This window comes from Melospiza melodia, chromosome 11 (assembly GCF_035770615.1).
Source record: "Melospiza melodia melodia isolate bMelMel2 chromosome 11, bMelMel2.pri, whole genome shotgun sequence".
In the NCBI taxonomy this organism is placed as follows: domain Eukaryota; kingdom Metazoa; phylum Chordata; class Aves; order Passeriformes; family Passerellidae; genus Melospiza; species Melospiza melodia.
Window position 1 is genome coordinate 31,188,289 of NC_086204.1, and position 15,943 is coordinate 31,204,231.

Genomic DNA, 15,943 nt, shown 5'->3' on the forward strand with positions numbered 1-15,943 from the left:
TGGCCGTGGGGAGGTGCAGAGAGAACAGCAGCTCCCTCGCAGGGTGTGCTGGACTAACCAGGAGAAAACCATGCCCTGATTATCAGAGAATTATCCAGCCTGGGATGGCAGACCCAGCCCCATGGGCACCTGGAATGGCCCTGTTGGCACAAATCCGGGCGGGTGAAAACGGGCACGGATCCTGCCCCTGTGAATTACCGGGTATAAACCACCGGGTATAAATTATAACGGGTATAAACCACTGGGTATAAATCATCAGGTATAAATCACTGGGTATGAATTACAGGGTATAAATTACCGGGTATGAATTATCGGGTATAAATTACTGGGTATAAATTACTCTGGGGACTGGGGACTCCACTAACAAGGGATAAATCAAATCTGCAGGAGGATCACTGGCAGCCAGGGCTGAGCACTCCAAACCCTGCTTAACTAGAGGCTCAGGGCCCAGCTAATGACCCTGCCTAATTAGGGGCTCGGTGCCCAGCTAATGACTCTCCTTCATTAGGGGTTCAGTGCCCAGTTAATCACCCTGCCCTGGTCCTGCAGAGCAGCTCTGTCCATTGGAGGGGAGAGAGACAGCAGGGGTTTCTCCATGCCAGGAGGCACCCAGAAATAAATAAATAAATAAATAAATAAATAAATAAATAAATAAATAAATAAATAAATAAATGAAATCTTTATTCTCTGTGCCGGGGCATCACGGCCTGGGTGCCCACAAATTAATAAATGAATGAATAAATAAATAAATAAATAAAAATCTCTATTCTCTGTGCTGGGAAACCACGGCCTCAACACCCACAAATTAATAAATGAATAAATAAATAAAATCTCCATTCTCTGTGCTGGGGCATCACGGCCTGGGCATCCACAAATTAATAGATGAATAAACAAACAAACAAACAAATAAATAAATAAAATCTCAATTCTCTGCACCAGGGCACCATGGCCTCAGCAGCCAGAAATAAATCAATGAATGAATAAATAAATAAAAATCTCTATTTTCTGTGCTGGGGCACCACAGCCTCAACACCCACAAATTACTACACGAATAAATAAATAAAATCTCTATTCTTTGTGCTGGGTCATGATGGCCTGGGCACCCAGAAATTAATAAGTGAGTGAATAAATAAAGAAATAAATAAACAAACAAATAAAATCTCTATTCTCTGTGCTGGGGCATCATGGCCTGGGCACCCAGAAACTAATAAGTGAGTAAATAAATAAATAAAATATCTACTCCCTATGCCTGGGCACCACAGCCTGGGCACCCAGAAATTAGTCAATGAATGAATGAATAAATAAATAAAAATCTCTATTCTCTGTGCTGAGGCCCCACGGCACCACACAGAAATTAGTAAATGAATAAATAAATGAATAAATAAATAAATAAAATACCTATTCTCCGTTCTGGGGCACCATGGCCTGGGCACCCAGAAATTAATAAATGAATAAATGAATAAATAAATAAATAAATAAATAAATAAATAAATAAATAAATAAATATCTCAATTCTCTCTGCTGGGACATCACAGCCTCAGCAGCCAGAAATGAATAAATGAATAAATAAAATCTCAATCAGCTCATGGTAACTGGAAGTTAAAAGCCACTCAGCACAGGCAGTGCTGGGCGCCAGGACTCCCCTGGGACACAGAATGTCAGGAGCCCCAGTGGAAGTGCTCAAACTGCACTTTGTGCTTTGTCCCCCCTGGACAGGAGCTCCATGGGGAATTACTCTGTGTGATCCGTGAGGAGGGAGCCACAGGACAGCCCTGAGTGAGCCACAGCAGCCCCATCCTGCTGCACTCACAGCTCCCTGGGCACCCAGAATCACGGGATCCACATGGGTCTGGGTGTGAGGGACCCCAAAATCCACCCAGTGCCACCCCTGCCATGGCAGGGACACCTCCCCCTGTCCCAGGGTGTCCCAGCGTCCAGCCTGGCCTTGGGCACTGCCAGGGATCCAGGGGCAGCCACAGCAAATCTGGGAATTCCAGCCCAGCCCCTGCCCACCCTGCCAGAAAAGGGATGTCACAATCACATTGTTCCCAAAAATCCCCCCAAATAACAAAGGCAATGAAAACATGTCCGTGAGGAAGTGGAAACCACGCAGCACATAGATAATGATTTCCACAGGATCTCAGGGATGCCAGGATGTGTGCTGGAGGTTGTTGCCCACCCTGTGAGTGAGCTTGTTTCCATAAATCGATGGGAGCTTTGAGCAAGGAATGATTTCTTGTTCCTAAAGGGCTCTGGGTACCTGTGCTGAGCAGGGTTGTGAAGGAAATGATTTGCCATAGCTCTCAAACCCCAAACCTGGGCTGAGGAGAGTTCACTCAGAGATTGCTGTTATCACATCCAGCGATTTGGGAATATTTATGGGCAAAATATTTGGGCGTGCTAACTACATCCAATTCAGTGGGAGCACAAAACAAAGCCTCTGCTTTGAAGTGTTTGGAACAGAGAGACTTTAAACCAACCCTTTCACTGTGTAATGGAACGCTTGTGTTAATTATAATTCCTTTTGCCAGGATCTGTTTTACATAACAAAGCTAATCTGCCAACTATTAAGGAAATTTCCCCATTTTCTCTTACAGATGATAGAAGGGGAAATAATATCATATTTTAAATGCAAAGTGGGGATGATTAAAATTTCAGTCTAAATAAAATAAGAACATTTCTGAATCCTAGAGACAACAAAACAAGTAATCCACGGGGGTCAACAGAATAACTCACTTACAATTCTCTACTTGAGCCTTTGGTATTACAAAGCTTTCTATAAGTAAGCAATTTTTAGCTGTTTATTCTGCTCCCTGTAATGTCTTCAGCGCTGCTGGCCTTGAGGCAGGTTTGGAATCAGAGGCTTAGGAACGCTCTGGTTTTATCCAGCTCCTCAAGTGCCTCTTTATCCATTCAAATCTGCACACTCACATTCAAGTTCATGTCTCTCTCGTGAGATTTCTGTTTAATCCTTTCCTTATAAATGAACATATTAACCTGAAGGGAGAAATGTTCAAAACATCAGGTGGAAAAAAAAAAAAAAAAAAGAGAAAAAAAAAGAAGAAAAAAAAGATGCCAAAACCTACAGTAAAAGAAGGGAAGAAGAGATTCTGTGCGTGCATCTCCTTGAGCACAGCATTCAAAATTCACCCATGGGGCTGTGCCGTGCTGCCTGCACAAATTCCCGAGCTTTTATCTGAATAGCTGGGATAAAAGACCTGTGATAAGTGGGTATAATAGGAGTTGGAGTCATATTACGGGATTGTATTACGAATCAATGCCGTGTGGTTTGATTTTGCAGTCGTTTCCTCGTCTGGAGCTAAAGATCTTGTGCTATTTATTATCCTTGTTCCTGCCTCACAAATGACACCGTGCAGGAAATGGAGCCCCAGTAATTTCAGTCTCAGGGTTTGCATTGTGAGGTTCCTGTGAGGAAACTCCTCAGAACATCTCCCTGCAAGCTCTGCTCCCAGAAACCAGCACGGAATGTTACAGGGCTGGGATCAAAGGAAACAACATCAGTGTCAGGCACTCAGCAAAAGGCAGAGAAAATCAGGGAATCACAGAGTCCTTCATGTTGGAAAAGCCCTCCCACACCATGGAGTCCAACCATTCCCCAGAACTGCCAAGGCCACCCCAACCATGTCCCCAAGTGCCACATGCACCCAGCTTTGCAACCCCTCCTGGCTTGGGGACTCAGGCCTGCCCTGGGCAGCTGTGCCAGGGCTGGACAGCCCTTCCAGGCAGAACTTCTCCTGATCTGCAACTCTCTGAGGCTGGAAATGCAGGATGTGGCTGGGGTGTGTGTTCTGTCCCCATCTGTCAGAGGTGGGGCAGTTATCTCTGTTCATTGGGCAGCTTTCTTTATTTCTCCCACAGCCAACCCTCCCTCCAGGAGATCTCTGCTGTTCATGGGCCATTAATTATTAATTACCTGCTCTCCATGGCCAGTGAGTGTCCCTGCATGGCTGATCCAATCCCATCATCCCATGGGGAGATGCTCCGCCCAGGGGAGGAGCCAAGCATTCCTACCTGGGTACAATCTGAGGTTTGGGACAGCAGAAACAGCCTTTGCCCCCTGCATTCCCAGAGGGAGCCCGGGCCCATCCAGGAGGGCTGAGCCACCATGGCATGGGACTGTGCCACCACCCTGACACACAGGGGGCAGCTCCTGCTCTCACTCTGGCAGGGGTTTGTTTTGTATTGCTGCATTTTCATTTTATTTTTATTTTTTCCCTAATAAGGACCTGTTATTCCTGCTTTCATACATTTGCCTGAGCCCCTTATTTCAAAATTATAATAACTCAAAGGGAGGGGGTTTACATTTTCCATTCTGAGGGAAGCTCCTGCCTTCCTTAGCAGACACCTCTCTGTTCCAACCTGGACACCAACTCCAACCTCCCCTGGCCCAGCCTGTGGCCCTTTCCTCCTGTCCTGTCCCCTGTTCCCTGTCCCCTCCTGTGTCCCTGCACCCCTGCCAGGGAAGGGAACCATGGGATTTGCTTCCCTGGAGGATTTAGATGGACAACTGAAGTTTTCTTCACACCTCTAGGAAAGCTGTACAATCAAAGATCCACTCCTTCAAATGGAGATTTTCCAGGCAGGAAACATTCAATCCCAGTCCTCTAAAGCTGCCTGTCAAATTCCTCACAATTCAATCGCGCAGGATGAATCTGCCACTTTACTTCTCAGTTGTTTTTTCAGTCGTCTCCAGAAGTTTTCCTAAATTAGCTCCATACATTCTTTTTAAAGACAGGCATTTGGTTCTGCTCCTTCCAACTGGTGGAGTTGGCTGCTTGCAAATATCAGATATTGTCATCCTCCTCCCTTCACCCTCTCTGAGGCTATGGAATGGAAATGGAGCCGTGGGGGTTTGGGAATAAGGAGTGATGCAGAACAGGAGGAAATGCTCCTTGTGTGTGGAGTGTGAGGAGAGGCTGCTGAGCCAGAGCCATCCCACCCCTGGTGCTTCTCCAGAGCCACAAACCCAGCTCAGAGCACTGAACGATTCTCTTCTCCGAGTTCCCAGCTCAGGAATCCAACATGTACCATGGAGTAAATCCCAATGGAACAATGGCATCCTCACACTTGAAGTGGGTTTAGGGAGAGGATGCACTGCTGTTGTTTCCAGTTTCAGAAATCACCTTTGCAATGCACAGCTCTGTCCCCAGCCCCTCTTTCCCAGCGGGTAAATCCTGAGGGTGCTGTGCCCTCCCAGAACCTTTCCAGGACACCGCTCCCTGTTTTCCAGCACAGCCTCTGAGCCTAAACGTTCATTTTCCCTGGCTCAATCCCAGGTTGTGAAAGTGCTTCAGGTCTGTGCATTTCTGCTCTTTCTTCTGCATTTCCCAGGGAGCTCCCTGCCCCTCTGCTGTTTGTGGTTTGTGAATGAGCTGCTCAGCAGAGCAGGGCACTCCAGCCTCGCCATGCCCAGCCAGCTCTGGGAGGGAGCTCCACACCAGATGTCACTTCAGGTGACACCTGCTACTAGCTTTCAGCCTATTTAGTGCCACTAAGAGCACAGACCTCCTAAACAGTCCCTGCTTTCCAGGCCCTCGCATTCTCTCTGTAAACGTGCAGAACCATCCCACAGCACCAGCTCCTCAGAACAAATCCTGCAGCTGCCTTTGCTGAGGCACAGCTGGCACCAGCAGCATCAATCAGGGTGCCTGTGCTGCTCAGGGGAACAATCCCATCTCTCAGGCTGACAGGAGCTTAAAGGCAGGAACAGACAAACTCCCTGCACATCCCTGTGCCTGGAGAGGAGCAGCAGCACGGGCTGTAGGTGCCAGGAGTCTGCTGTTGCAGACATTTTATGAAAAATCCTTTCCTTAGGATTGTTCCTCTTGAGAAGCTGGAGGCCTCAGGAACAAAATGCAAACAATGGTTATCTGCTGCTGTGGGATGCAACAGGTGCATCTGGGATTGGTCTCATGGGGTTGTTTCTGATTAATGGCCAATCACAGTCAGCTGGCTCAGACACAGAGCTGAGCCACAAACCTTTGTTATCATTCCTTGCTATTCTATTCTTAGCCAGCCTTCTGATGAAATCCTTTCTTCTATTCTTTTATTATAGTTTTAATGTAATATATATCATAAAATAATAAATCAGCCTTCTGAAACATGGAGTCAGATCCTCGTCTCTTCCCTCATCCTTGGACCCCTGTGAACACGGTCACACTTAATAATGGAGCTCTGTGCGTTGTGTTTTAAGGCTCACAAGCAGGTATTGTATTTGAAATAAGCAGCATTGTTTAACAAAGGTACCTGCGCTTATAGTGGCCGGATAGAACTATTGTCAATATAGAATATATACTATACAGATATAAATACTGTCAGTGTGCTTTTGCTCTGTGTGATTGGTCAAGAAGCTCATAAAGTGAGTTGTGACGTTGAGTTGTGTGCCTGCTGCCTGGGATGTGAGCTGCTGCTGCTGCTGGCATCTTCCCGTTGCCATCACCATGGAATGAGAGTGATGCTGGAAAATCAAACAGCTCAAGGCCCATTCCCAGCAGTCCTGTCCTGTTTGTGATCTGTACACAGACCCCTGTGAGTGTCAGATCTGTAAATAGCCCCCTGGCAGTGTGAGATGTGGAGCACAAATCCTGCAGAGAGCTCTGGGACCAGCCGCTGCTGGCACCTTGAAGCGAGTGGGAGCAGCAATGCAAGGCAGGGATGCTGCTGGTGGGACAGGGACAGGGACAGGGACAGGGACCCTTTGGGGGTCTCCATCACACAGCAAGCTCCCGTGGCTGCCCCCCCTCTCCACAGAAATGTTTTTCCAAGTCTTTTTCTCCCCGTGCTGAGCAGGGACAGGATGATAACAGCGGCTGGCACCAGCAAGTTAATTTTATAAAGGGAACTGACACCCTGCTCGAGTGCTGGCAATTTAAAAGAGTAATGGATTGTCAGTTTTAGCTGGGAAGTGGTTGTTAGATGATTTTAAAGTCTTTTGCATATTTATTTTGTCCCACTTTAAATAAATTTGGGGAAGATTTATCTCGTTAGCTTCAAATGCAAGTCCCTCTTGGCCCGGCTGAGGAAACAAATTAGACTTTGCAAACATTGCAAAGACTAAATCAATACATTAATATTTAGGGGACATTAAGGGGGTTTATTAAACAGAAAAAGGGCCTAGAGTATTACTTTGGGAACATTATACATGTTTAAATAAAAACCCGAGGTTGTGGTTCCTGACTGAATCTGTAAAAGGCATTTCCAAGGATAACTGAATTATTTACAGCTCCCGTGTCGGGAGCAGATTCCTGCAGGCTGAGGGGGAGCTGGGAGGGCAGCATGGAGCTGGGCTGGGGCTGGGGTCTCTCTGAGCCCTGCCCTGTGTCCCTGTTTGGGTCTGGGGTCCCTCTGAGCCCTGTTCTGTGTCACTTTTGGGGCTGGGGTCCCTCTGAGCCCTGTCGTAAGTTCCTGTGTCCCTTTTGGGGCTGGGGTGTCTCTGAGCTGTGTCCCTGCTGTCCCGAACCTGAGGGAGATTGAGGTGATTACAGACTGCTGCCATCTAAACTTCCAATTAATTATTTCAGAATTCTCACTTCTTTTTAATAAGATGACTGAAATTAAGTTAACTGGATTATCTTCCTCTCTTTCGTGTGTTTTTTCCTTCACAGATGTAAATGTGGGCTGAAGACACAAGTTCTATTTTCTTTTTTATCAAAAACCTCAGTTAATTTCCCTGCTACAAAAGGGAGTAACTTCAGTGAGTAACAGTGACCAAGGCTGTACCTGCTGGTGTCCTTCAGGTGCTGTGCTGGCTTTGGCACAGGGATTTGGGAGCAGTTTGCTTCGTCCTCACTCATTTCTGCCCATAACAGAGGTTGTTCCTAACCTCCAGATTACCCAGCTAGGGAAGAACTTACAGAGAAACCTAAAGGTGCTCCCAGGATATCTCCCTGTGTGATCCCAGGATAACTCCCTGTGTGAACCCGGGATAACTCCCTGGTGATCCCAGGATAACTGCTGTGTGATCCTGGGATAACTCCTGTGTGATCCTGGGATAACTCCTGTGTGATCCCGGGATAATTCCTGTGTGATCCTGGGATATCTCTCTATGTGATCCCAGGATAACTCCCTGGTGATCCCAGGATAACTGCTGTGTGCTCACGGGATGACTCCCTGTGTGACCCCAGGATAACTCCCTGTGTGATCACGGGATAATTCCTGTGTGATCCTGGGATATCTCTCTATGTGATCCCAGGATAACTCCCTGTGTGATCCCCGGATAACTGCCTGTGTGATCCTGAGATATCTCCCTGTGTGATCCCAGGATAACTCCTTGTGTGATCCCAGGATAACTGCCTGTGTGATCCAAGGACAGCTGCTTGTGTCATGCCCTGGTAACTCCCTGTGTCCCCGCTGACAGCTGCCTGTGTGATGCCAGGATTAAGCCCTCTGGAGCAGAAGGGGCTGTCCCAGTCCCTCCCAGCAGTGACCTCGGGGTCCCACTGGCATCACAAGTGGGTGTCAGGGCGTCCCTGCACAAAGGCAGGCACTGGGGGGCACAGGACCAGCCCTTCCCAAGCACTGCTCCCCACCGTGTCCCCCACCCAGGGCTCTGAGTGCCAGCTCCAGGTGCCACGTGCAGGGATGGGCACCCCAACCCTCCCTGGGCAGTTCCTGACCCCCTTTCCATGGGGGAAATTCCTGCTGTGCCCACCCTGAGCTGCCCTGGCCCAGCCTGAGCTGCTCCCTCTCCTCTGTCCCTGTCCCTGTGTCCCTGCACGTGCCCCAAACCGAGCCTGAGCGTCCTGAGGCCTCTCACCAGCATCGCAAAAATGGCTCCATGATATTTTAATAAAGCACACACACTGAGCTCAGAGCTCCAGCCCAACATTACCGCAGGATTCCCGTGACTAAGGACAATTGGTGTGGGAGGTGGCTCACCCTGTTATTTCTAAGGGATTTCCATGTGCCACATGTATTAATGGGGATTGCCAGCTCAATTCTTCTCCTCTATATTCATTGCTTTATTACTCATAAAAATGCAAAAGAAAATGTTAATGATGATTGCACCAAAGACTAATAAGTTAAAGCCTTAGGTTATACTTTGCATTTCTGAAGATATAAATGCAATTGCTTAATAATTATGCATATTTTTAACTATTGAGTTATTATTTCTCTATATGCTCCTAGTTAGCCTAATTAATTTTAAGCTCCTGTTGATGTATTTTATACACACAATTAATTTCCAACTTGTTTTTTTAGCCCTTGCATGGGGGCATTAATTATTGGGAAGACAATCAAAACCAAGAATTGTTCACCCTGGAACAATACAATAAATATTAAATCCATGTGGAAACTGACAGGAAAGGAAAGGAAAGGAAAGGAAAGGAAAGGAAAGGAAAGGAAAGGAAAGGAAAGGAAAGGAAAGGAAAGGAAAGGAAAGAAAGGAAAGGAAAGGAAAGGAAAGGAAAGGAAAGGAAAGGAAAGGAAAGGAAAGGAAAGGAAAGGAAAGGAAAGGAAAGGAAAGGAAAGGAAAGGAAAGGAAAGGAAAGGAAAGGAAAGGAAAGGAAAGGAAAGGAAAGGAAAGGAAAGGGGACTCTGAAGGCGTTGCAATTTGCCATGCCATGTCACCACATTTCTCTTCACAGAGAAAAGCAAGGCACAGTTCTTCCCTGGAATATTTCTGGGTTTTCGCATTCTCTGAACCTCAGAGAAAGAAAACACAATTCTTACCATTTGCTGTGCCTGTGTTTGGCAAAAGTAGAATGCAATGTGGAGATTGTTTTCCCAGGGTGATGGTGCTTTGCTTCCTTGGCCTGCCAGGTGCAGGTGTGTGTGTTGGGACTGTCACTGACAGTCATGAGATACTGTGCAGTTGTGTGCAGAGCTGAGTGCTTGACAGATTCAGTTTAGATGTAACGTGTAATATAATATAGTGTATATAATGTAATATAATATAGTGTAATACAATATAGAATAATATAGTATAATGAAGTAATCAATTAACCTTCTGAAAATAAAACTCAACTAAACCCAAAAAAAAACCAACAAAAAAAACCCCAAAAATCTGTACCGCCAGGGCAGCGCTGGCCTACCTTGCACGGTGAGGTGCACCTGCATGGTCCTGGGCGTGTGCTGGGTCTGCACGGAGCAGGTGTAGGGGCCGTCGTCGGTCACGTCCACGTCCTGGATCTGCAGGCTGTACTCGCGGCGGTTGGCCGTGCGATGGACACGCGGCGGGTCCACCGACCACTTGTCGCCGCCCGCGAAGATGATGCTGGAGCGGTTCAGCCAGGCCCCCTTGGAGGCTCCATCTTCCAGGTAGCACCTGGGGAGAAGGGAAACCCTGAGCACGGGGCTGGGGGAGCTGCCCTGGTGCCGCTCGCTGCTGCGTTCGGGCTGAGCACAGCCGGGGTTTATCAGAGGATAAACCCCACGCCAGGGATCTCTGTTAGCTCAGAGCCATCCTAAACCCCATGGCCCAGCCTACAGAGCCACAGGTGTGTCTGCCTGCCCTGCTCTGCTGCAGGAGCACTGGGAGGAGAGCCTCAGTTATTATTCCAGCCCTTTGTGCTGCAGCCTCAGCCCTGAGGGTCAGCAGCACCGTGTGCTCCATGGAAAATTCCTGCCCTGTTCCTGAGGCACAGCCCCTTGCACTGCTGAGCTCAGGAGCCAAGAGACTTCTCCAAGGAAAACCATTGGGACATCAGAGAACCCAAACCAGCTTCTTTTCAGAGGGGTCACAGAAGCCAGAATTCCCCAATGGGTTGGGTGGGAAGGGACCTGGCAGCCCATCCCATTCCCCCATTATCCCATGATCCCATCCCATTATCCCACCCCATTACCCCATCCCATTACTCCATCCTGTTATTCCACCCCATTTTCCCACCCCACTGCCCCACCCCATTATCCCAGGAGCCCCTCTCCCTCGGGGGCTGCAGTGAGGGGTCCCAGGACAGGGAGGAGATTTAGGAACAGCTTTATTCCACGAGCTGTTGAGGGGTCTGAGCCAGCCTGAGGGGTGGAGGATGCCTAAGCCGGGCCCAACAGCGCTGTGCTCCATTTCCCACAGCCAGCACGTGGGAAAAGGAGGAGCAGCTGATGGAATAAGGGCCCAGGAAAAGCTGCACGGGCTCAGGGCTGAGAGCAGGAGCTGCAGAGCCAGCAGCCATCGGGAAGTGATGCTGTGGCACCAGGAAACCTGCATTTCCCTCCACAAGTTAACAACTCTTCAGGAAACGTGGAGAACGAAATTAGGCAAATTTTAGACTCTCCCCCCATCCATGGCCACCTTGGAATTTAAGGCTTTGAAACAGTTTTAAAAGCTGGAGGAAGGTGGGAAGGAGGATAATACAAAGTGCAACAGACTAATGGGACATTTTATCTCATAAAGAGCTTTCTACATGAAGGAAATCCAGGAGAAGAAGGGAATGCAATAGAGCTCATCCCTTTGATGAAACATAAAATAGCACAACCATAGAAACTGGAGGGAGAAAATGGTGATTTGGTGCCTTAAGCATCTGGCAGTATTGTTTAAGTGGAAAATGACATTCCATTCAGGAATAAGGAACTGGAAACATCAGGCTGAAATGGTTCAGAAACAAAGCAAGAGAATAACCATTCATTTAATTAATGATCTCAACATTAAATCTGAAAGGGTTCTGAGGGCTAAAATATCCCCATTTATAGAGCAGAGAATTGGGATGTCACCGGGAAGTGGCACTTTGAGGTTGGCATCCCTGCAGGAGGAGCTGTGCAGGGTCTGGTCCCATCCAGGGAAGGCAAGGAGCCTCTTTCAAAGTCCTGAGAACGTTTTGAACTCGATTCTAATGAACAGCGGGGTGGGAGAGGCAGAGAAAGCCCCAATTCACGGAGGTTTTTCTAGCACGTGTTCCTTTCCCAGGGGCTTTCTGCAGCAGCTGGATGCAGTCCATCCAGCACAGCTGAGCAGGGAGCTGTCCCTGCCCGCGGCTGGGCTGCAGTGGCAGCAGATTTAGGGTCCTTCCCACCCCAAACCACCCTGGGAATCCAGGAATTACAAATCAGCATTTCTGCAGGTAGCCTGTGGTTCAGTGAGCATTTACCACTCCATTAATTCCACTCTCCCACTGTTTATTCACACTCGCACATCCAAACCTTGGAGGGAAGCCTCAGCTCTGTGAATTCTTCCCCAAGGAGAGAAAAGCATCCTCATCCTCCTCCTCTCCCAGCATAAAAACCCAGCTCCACCACTCCACCAACTCCCTGCCGTCTGTGTGGCTTGCCAGGAAAGAAGAAAAATCAGAAAAGAATTCACAGAATCACTGGGGCTGCAAAAGACCTCCAGGATCTCAGGATGGTGTCTCAGACATCTTTTATGAAAAATCTTTTCTTTAGGATTTTTCTTCCTGAGAAGCTGGGAGGCCTCAGGAACAAAATGCAAACAATGGTTATCTGCTGCTGTGGGATGCAACAGGTGCATCTGGGATTGGGCTCATGGGGTTGTTTCTAATTAATGGCCAATCACAGTCAGCTGGCTCGGACAGAGAGCCAAGCCACAAACCCTTGTTATCATTCTATTCTTAACTTAAGGAAAGGATTTTTCATGAAAGATGTCTGTGACAGTTTTCAGCAGCAGCCAATACCCTGTGCTTCCCCAGCACCCACGTGGGATGTGATGGATAAAGTGCATGTTTACCCCACGGAAGCAGCAATCAGATGATTCATCTCAGAAATGTTTTCCAAGCTAACAGATTTAATCCCTGGCTGTTTGTAAATCCCCTCGCAGGCCTGGAGTCCCTGTCACTGCCCAGAGCTCACCTCCTCCCACTGAGCTCTGAGCAGCACAGCCTGAGACGGATTTCTGTAGGGGAGCAGAAACAGGGAAATCCAGGGGTTTTTACTGTTTAAGGGAACCTTTTCCTTTTCCTTTTCCTTTTCCTTTTCCTTTTCCTTTTCCTTTTCCTTTTCCTTTTCCTTTTCCTTTTCCTTTTCCTTTCCCTTTCATCCCAAACCTTTACAATTTCCCAAGGAAGAGCAGTTTTTCCCCATAGAGTTCGTGTGCCACTGTGCCTCTGCGATTCCAGCAGAGCACGAGGAGCTTTAACAAAAATAATAACAATAAAACCCTTCCTGCAGCAATCTCCGGGAAATCATTCATTAAAAGGATGACCAACAGTAAAAACTGCAAATATCAGGGGCCTTCCCTTGCTTTTCCCCTTCCTCTCTTTCCCTTTCCTCTCTTTTCCTTTTCCTCTCTTTCCCTAAATTCTGTTCCTATTAAACTCCCTGTACACCCCAGCAGCATTTCCTGCAATGAAATTTTCAAAATCTATGCACAGAAACAATTATTTTTAGCAATTAATGATAATGCTGCAGCACAACTAAAGTAAGCATAACAGGCATTAAATAAAAGTGACTTTTGCTCTTTTTACCTTGCCATTGCTTGGAAAAGTATTGATGAAACCATAGCTGAACTCAGCAGAGAATTCTTCTGTATTTAAATTTGGGAGATTGGAAAGAAGCACAGTTTCTTTTTTAACTGATGATTGTAATCAGAAATTCCCCACACAACAAGCATAAAAAATAGATTTTAATGTTAACTGTCATACACGGCTGAGGGCACTTTATTATTTTTCCAATCATTATTAATGGGGATGATCTTCTGTAATTTGTAAGTACGGAAAAATATAGTCTCACCCAGCTTCCCTCAAGTTTTTAATCCTCTTTTTTTTAATGCCTCCCACTTTCCCAGCTCTCTAGTCTATTATTCCACCGTAATTAAAACAGAGATCCATTAATCTTTGTAAAAAACACAGCTCTTGCACTTGCTTAATTAAAACTGCACAGGGGCTCTGCTCCAGGAGCCTCCATGGGCTGGGATCCCACCTGGCTGCCCTGAAGGACAGGAATGGTCTGGAACTGCCTGGAATTACCTAGAATTTCTTGGAATTGCCTGGAATTGCCTGGAACTGCCTGGAATTGCTTGGAATTGCCTGGAATGCTCCCCAGCCTAGTCCTGCTGTAGAAACCCCAGGAATGGAAGACATCCTGTGTCCAAGGAGCCTGTGTCCAAGGAAGGTGTTGGGCAGTGCTTGGGAGGAGAAAAATCTCCCATTTCTGCAATGGTTTGGGTTGGAATGGACCTCAAATAAATCCCACCCTGCCATGGCAGGGACACTGCCACTGTCCCAGTGTCCAGCCTGGCCTTGGGCACTGCCAGGGATCCAGGGGCTGCTCTGGGCACCTGTGCCAGGGCTGCCCACCCTGACAGGGAAGGATTTGTCCCTAATCTCCAGTCTAACCCTGCCTCCTTTCAGTTTAGATTTATTTACGTTATTGATCCTTTTGCTTTTGCGTTCAGAATTCACTTTCTCACATTGGCCGTCGCTCCAAACCCGTGATTCTGCTTCTGAGTAATTCTAGCATCATTAACCCCTCCTGCTCCTGCCCAGGGGCTGCTCACTGGCAAGGGAGTCAGATTGCTGTGGTGGCACCACGCAGGGGACACCAGCACAGGACACAGGACACAGGACACGGGGCATCTCCAGCTGCTGGGCTGGCTCATAATCACATCTGCCTTGGGATGCCCCAGCAGGAAATCTGTCTGCAGATAACCAGCGATTCACCCCTCCATCTGAACCTCTCCCAACAGAGAACCAGCCCAATATTAGTAATTAAGAGCAAAAGTGTTTGTTCCTCTGCAGGATTTGGAGTGCAATTTCCCTACAGCCGATGCCGCGTGCCCTTTAATCTCTGTGCTTCCACCCTCAGCACCTGCCAGCCCATCCAATGGGAGAAATCCCATTTTCCTGGGGTTTCCACATTCCCAGGGGTTCCTGGCACAGCACCCCAGCCATGCCCTTAGTGGGTGTTTCCCTCCTGCCACCAGGAAATGGATTTTTCCCCATGGCAAGGACGGAGAAAACGCTGCTGCCACAACTGCAATAAATCCATTTGGTTTTAATTATACAAAATTATTTCCCCCCTCTCCCTTTCACAGATGTATTTTTCATACTAAAATGGACAAAACACTGCAGTGTAAAGCTCAGGATTTTTAGTCATTAATCACTTCCTTCATGGGAGACCACATTATTTTCTGTTTGAAGGCTCAGAAATAATATCCCACACCACTGTTGGTGTGAGAGCCCTGGTTCCAGCTTCAGAGAGTAACTCCCAAATTCATCACATTATTTGCAATATTAAAAAGGGTCTGGCTGCTGCTTTTGATATTTATTAATTCCTGGGGATTTATGATACAGAAACACTGACTTCCAGAGATTACAAAGAAGACATTACCAATGCAGAGAGGTAAGGAAACAATTCATGACCTGGCTTTGCCTTCTGGTTTTGCATTATTCCTCAGGGAAAGGGTCTTGGTAATTTTGGGGGTTGATTGTGTTTATTTTATAAGACCACCAATGTCAGAGGTTTTTCTGACTCTTTTTTACCACACAACACTGAAACAAAATTAAAGGAAAAAAAAAAAAAAAGAAAAAAAAAAGCAAGAATAAGCTCAGAGACCAAAGCAAGGCAAAGGTCTGGGGAATGAGAAAACATTTCCTGTTACTTCCCAAATTTCCAATATCCCAGCATGTTGCTGAGGGCTTTTGGCACCCTGGAGTATCCAGCTGGATTGGAGCAGCCAGTAAGTGCCTGCAGCCCCTGCCCGGCTCCCTCAGGGATTCTGCAGCCCCTGCCCAACTCCCTCAGGGATTCTGCAGCCCCTGCCCAGCTCCTCAGGGATTCTGCAGCCCCTGCCCGGCTCCTCAGGGATTCTGCAGCCCCTGCCCGGCTCCTCAGGGATTCTGCAGCCCCTTCTCTAGGTAGAGCTGTGGCTGCTCCTTCTCCCTGGAAAGGCTTTTATCACTATCAAAGCTCAATGAAAAAAGGACCTTTCCATGTGCAAACAGGTTGGGTTTTCAGTCTCCTCATAATAATATCTGCAGTGTGAGTGGGGAGGACAGGCAGCAGGGAGATAATTGTGCGCTGGGTTGTGTCCTTTATC

At 47.5% G+C, this 15,943-nt stretch overlaps 1 protein-coding gene across 4 annotated transcripts in view; it reads right to left on the reverse strand.

Moving 5' to 3' along the window:
• NEGR1 (neuronal growth regulator 1) overlaps positions 1-15,943 on the reverse strand; it is a 151,185-nt gene that overhangs the window by 77,629 nt on the left and 57,613 nt on the right. For all 4 annotated transcript variants that reach the window (XM_063166343.1, XM_063166341.1, XM_063166344.1 and 1 more), the window contains exon 2: positions 10,053-10,285. In XM_063166343.1, the coding sequence (XP_063022413.1) occupies positions 10,053-10,285 (233 nt within the window). The remainder of the gene's footprint in view (positions 1-10,052; positions 10,286-15,943) is intronic.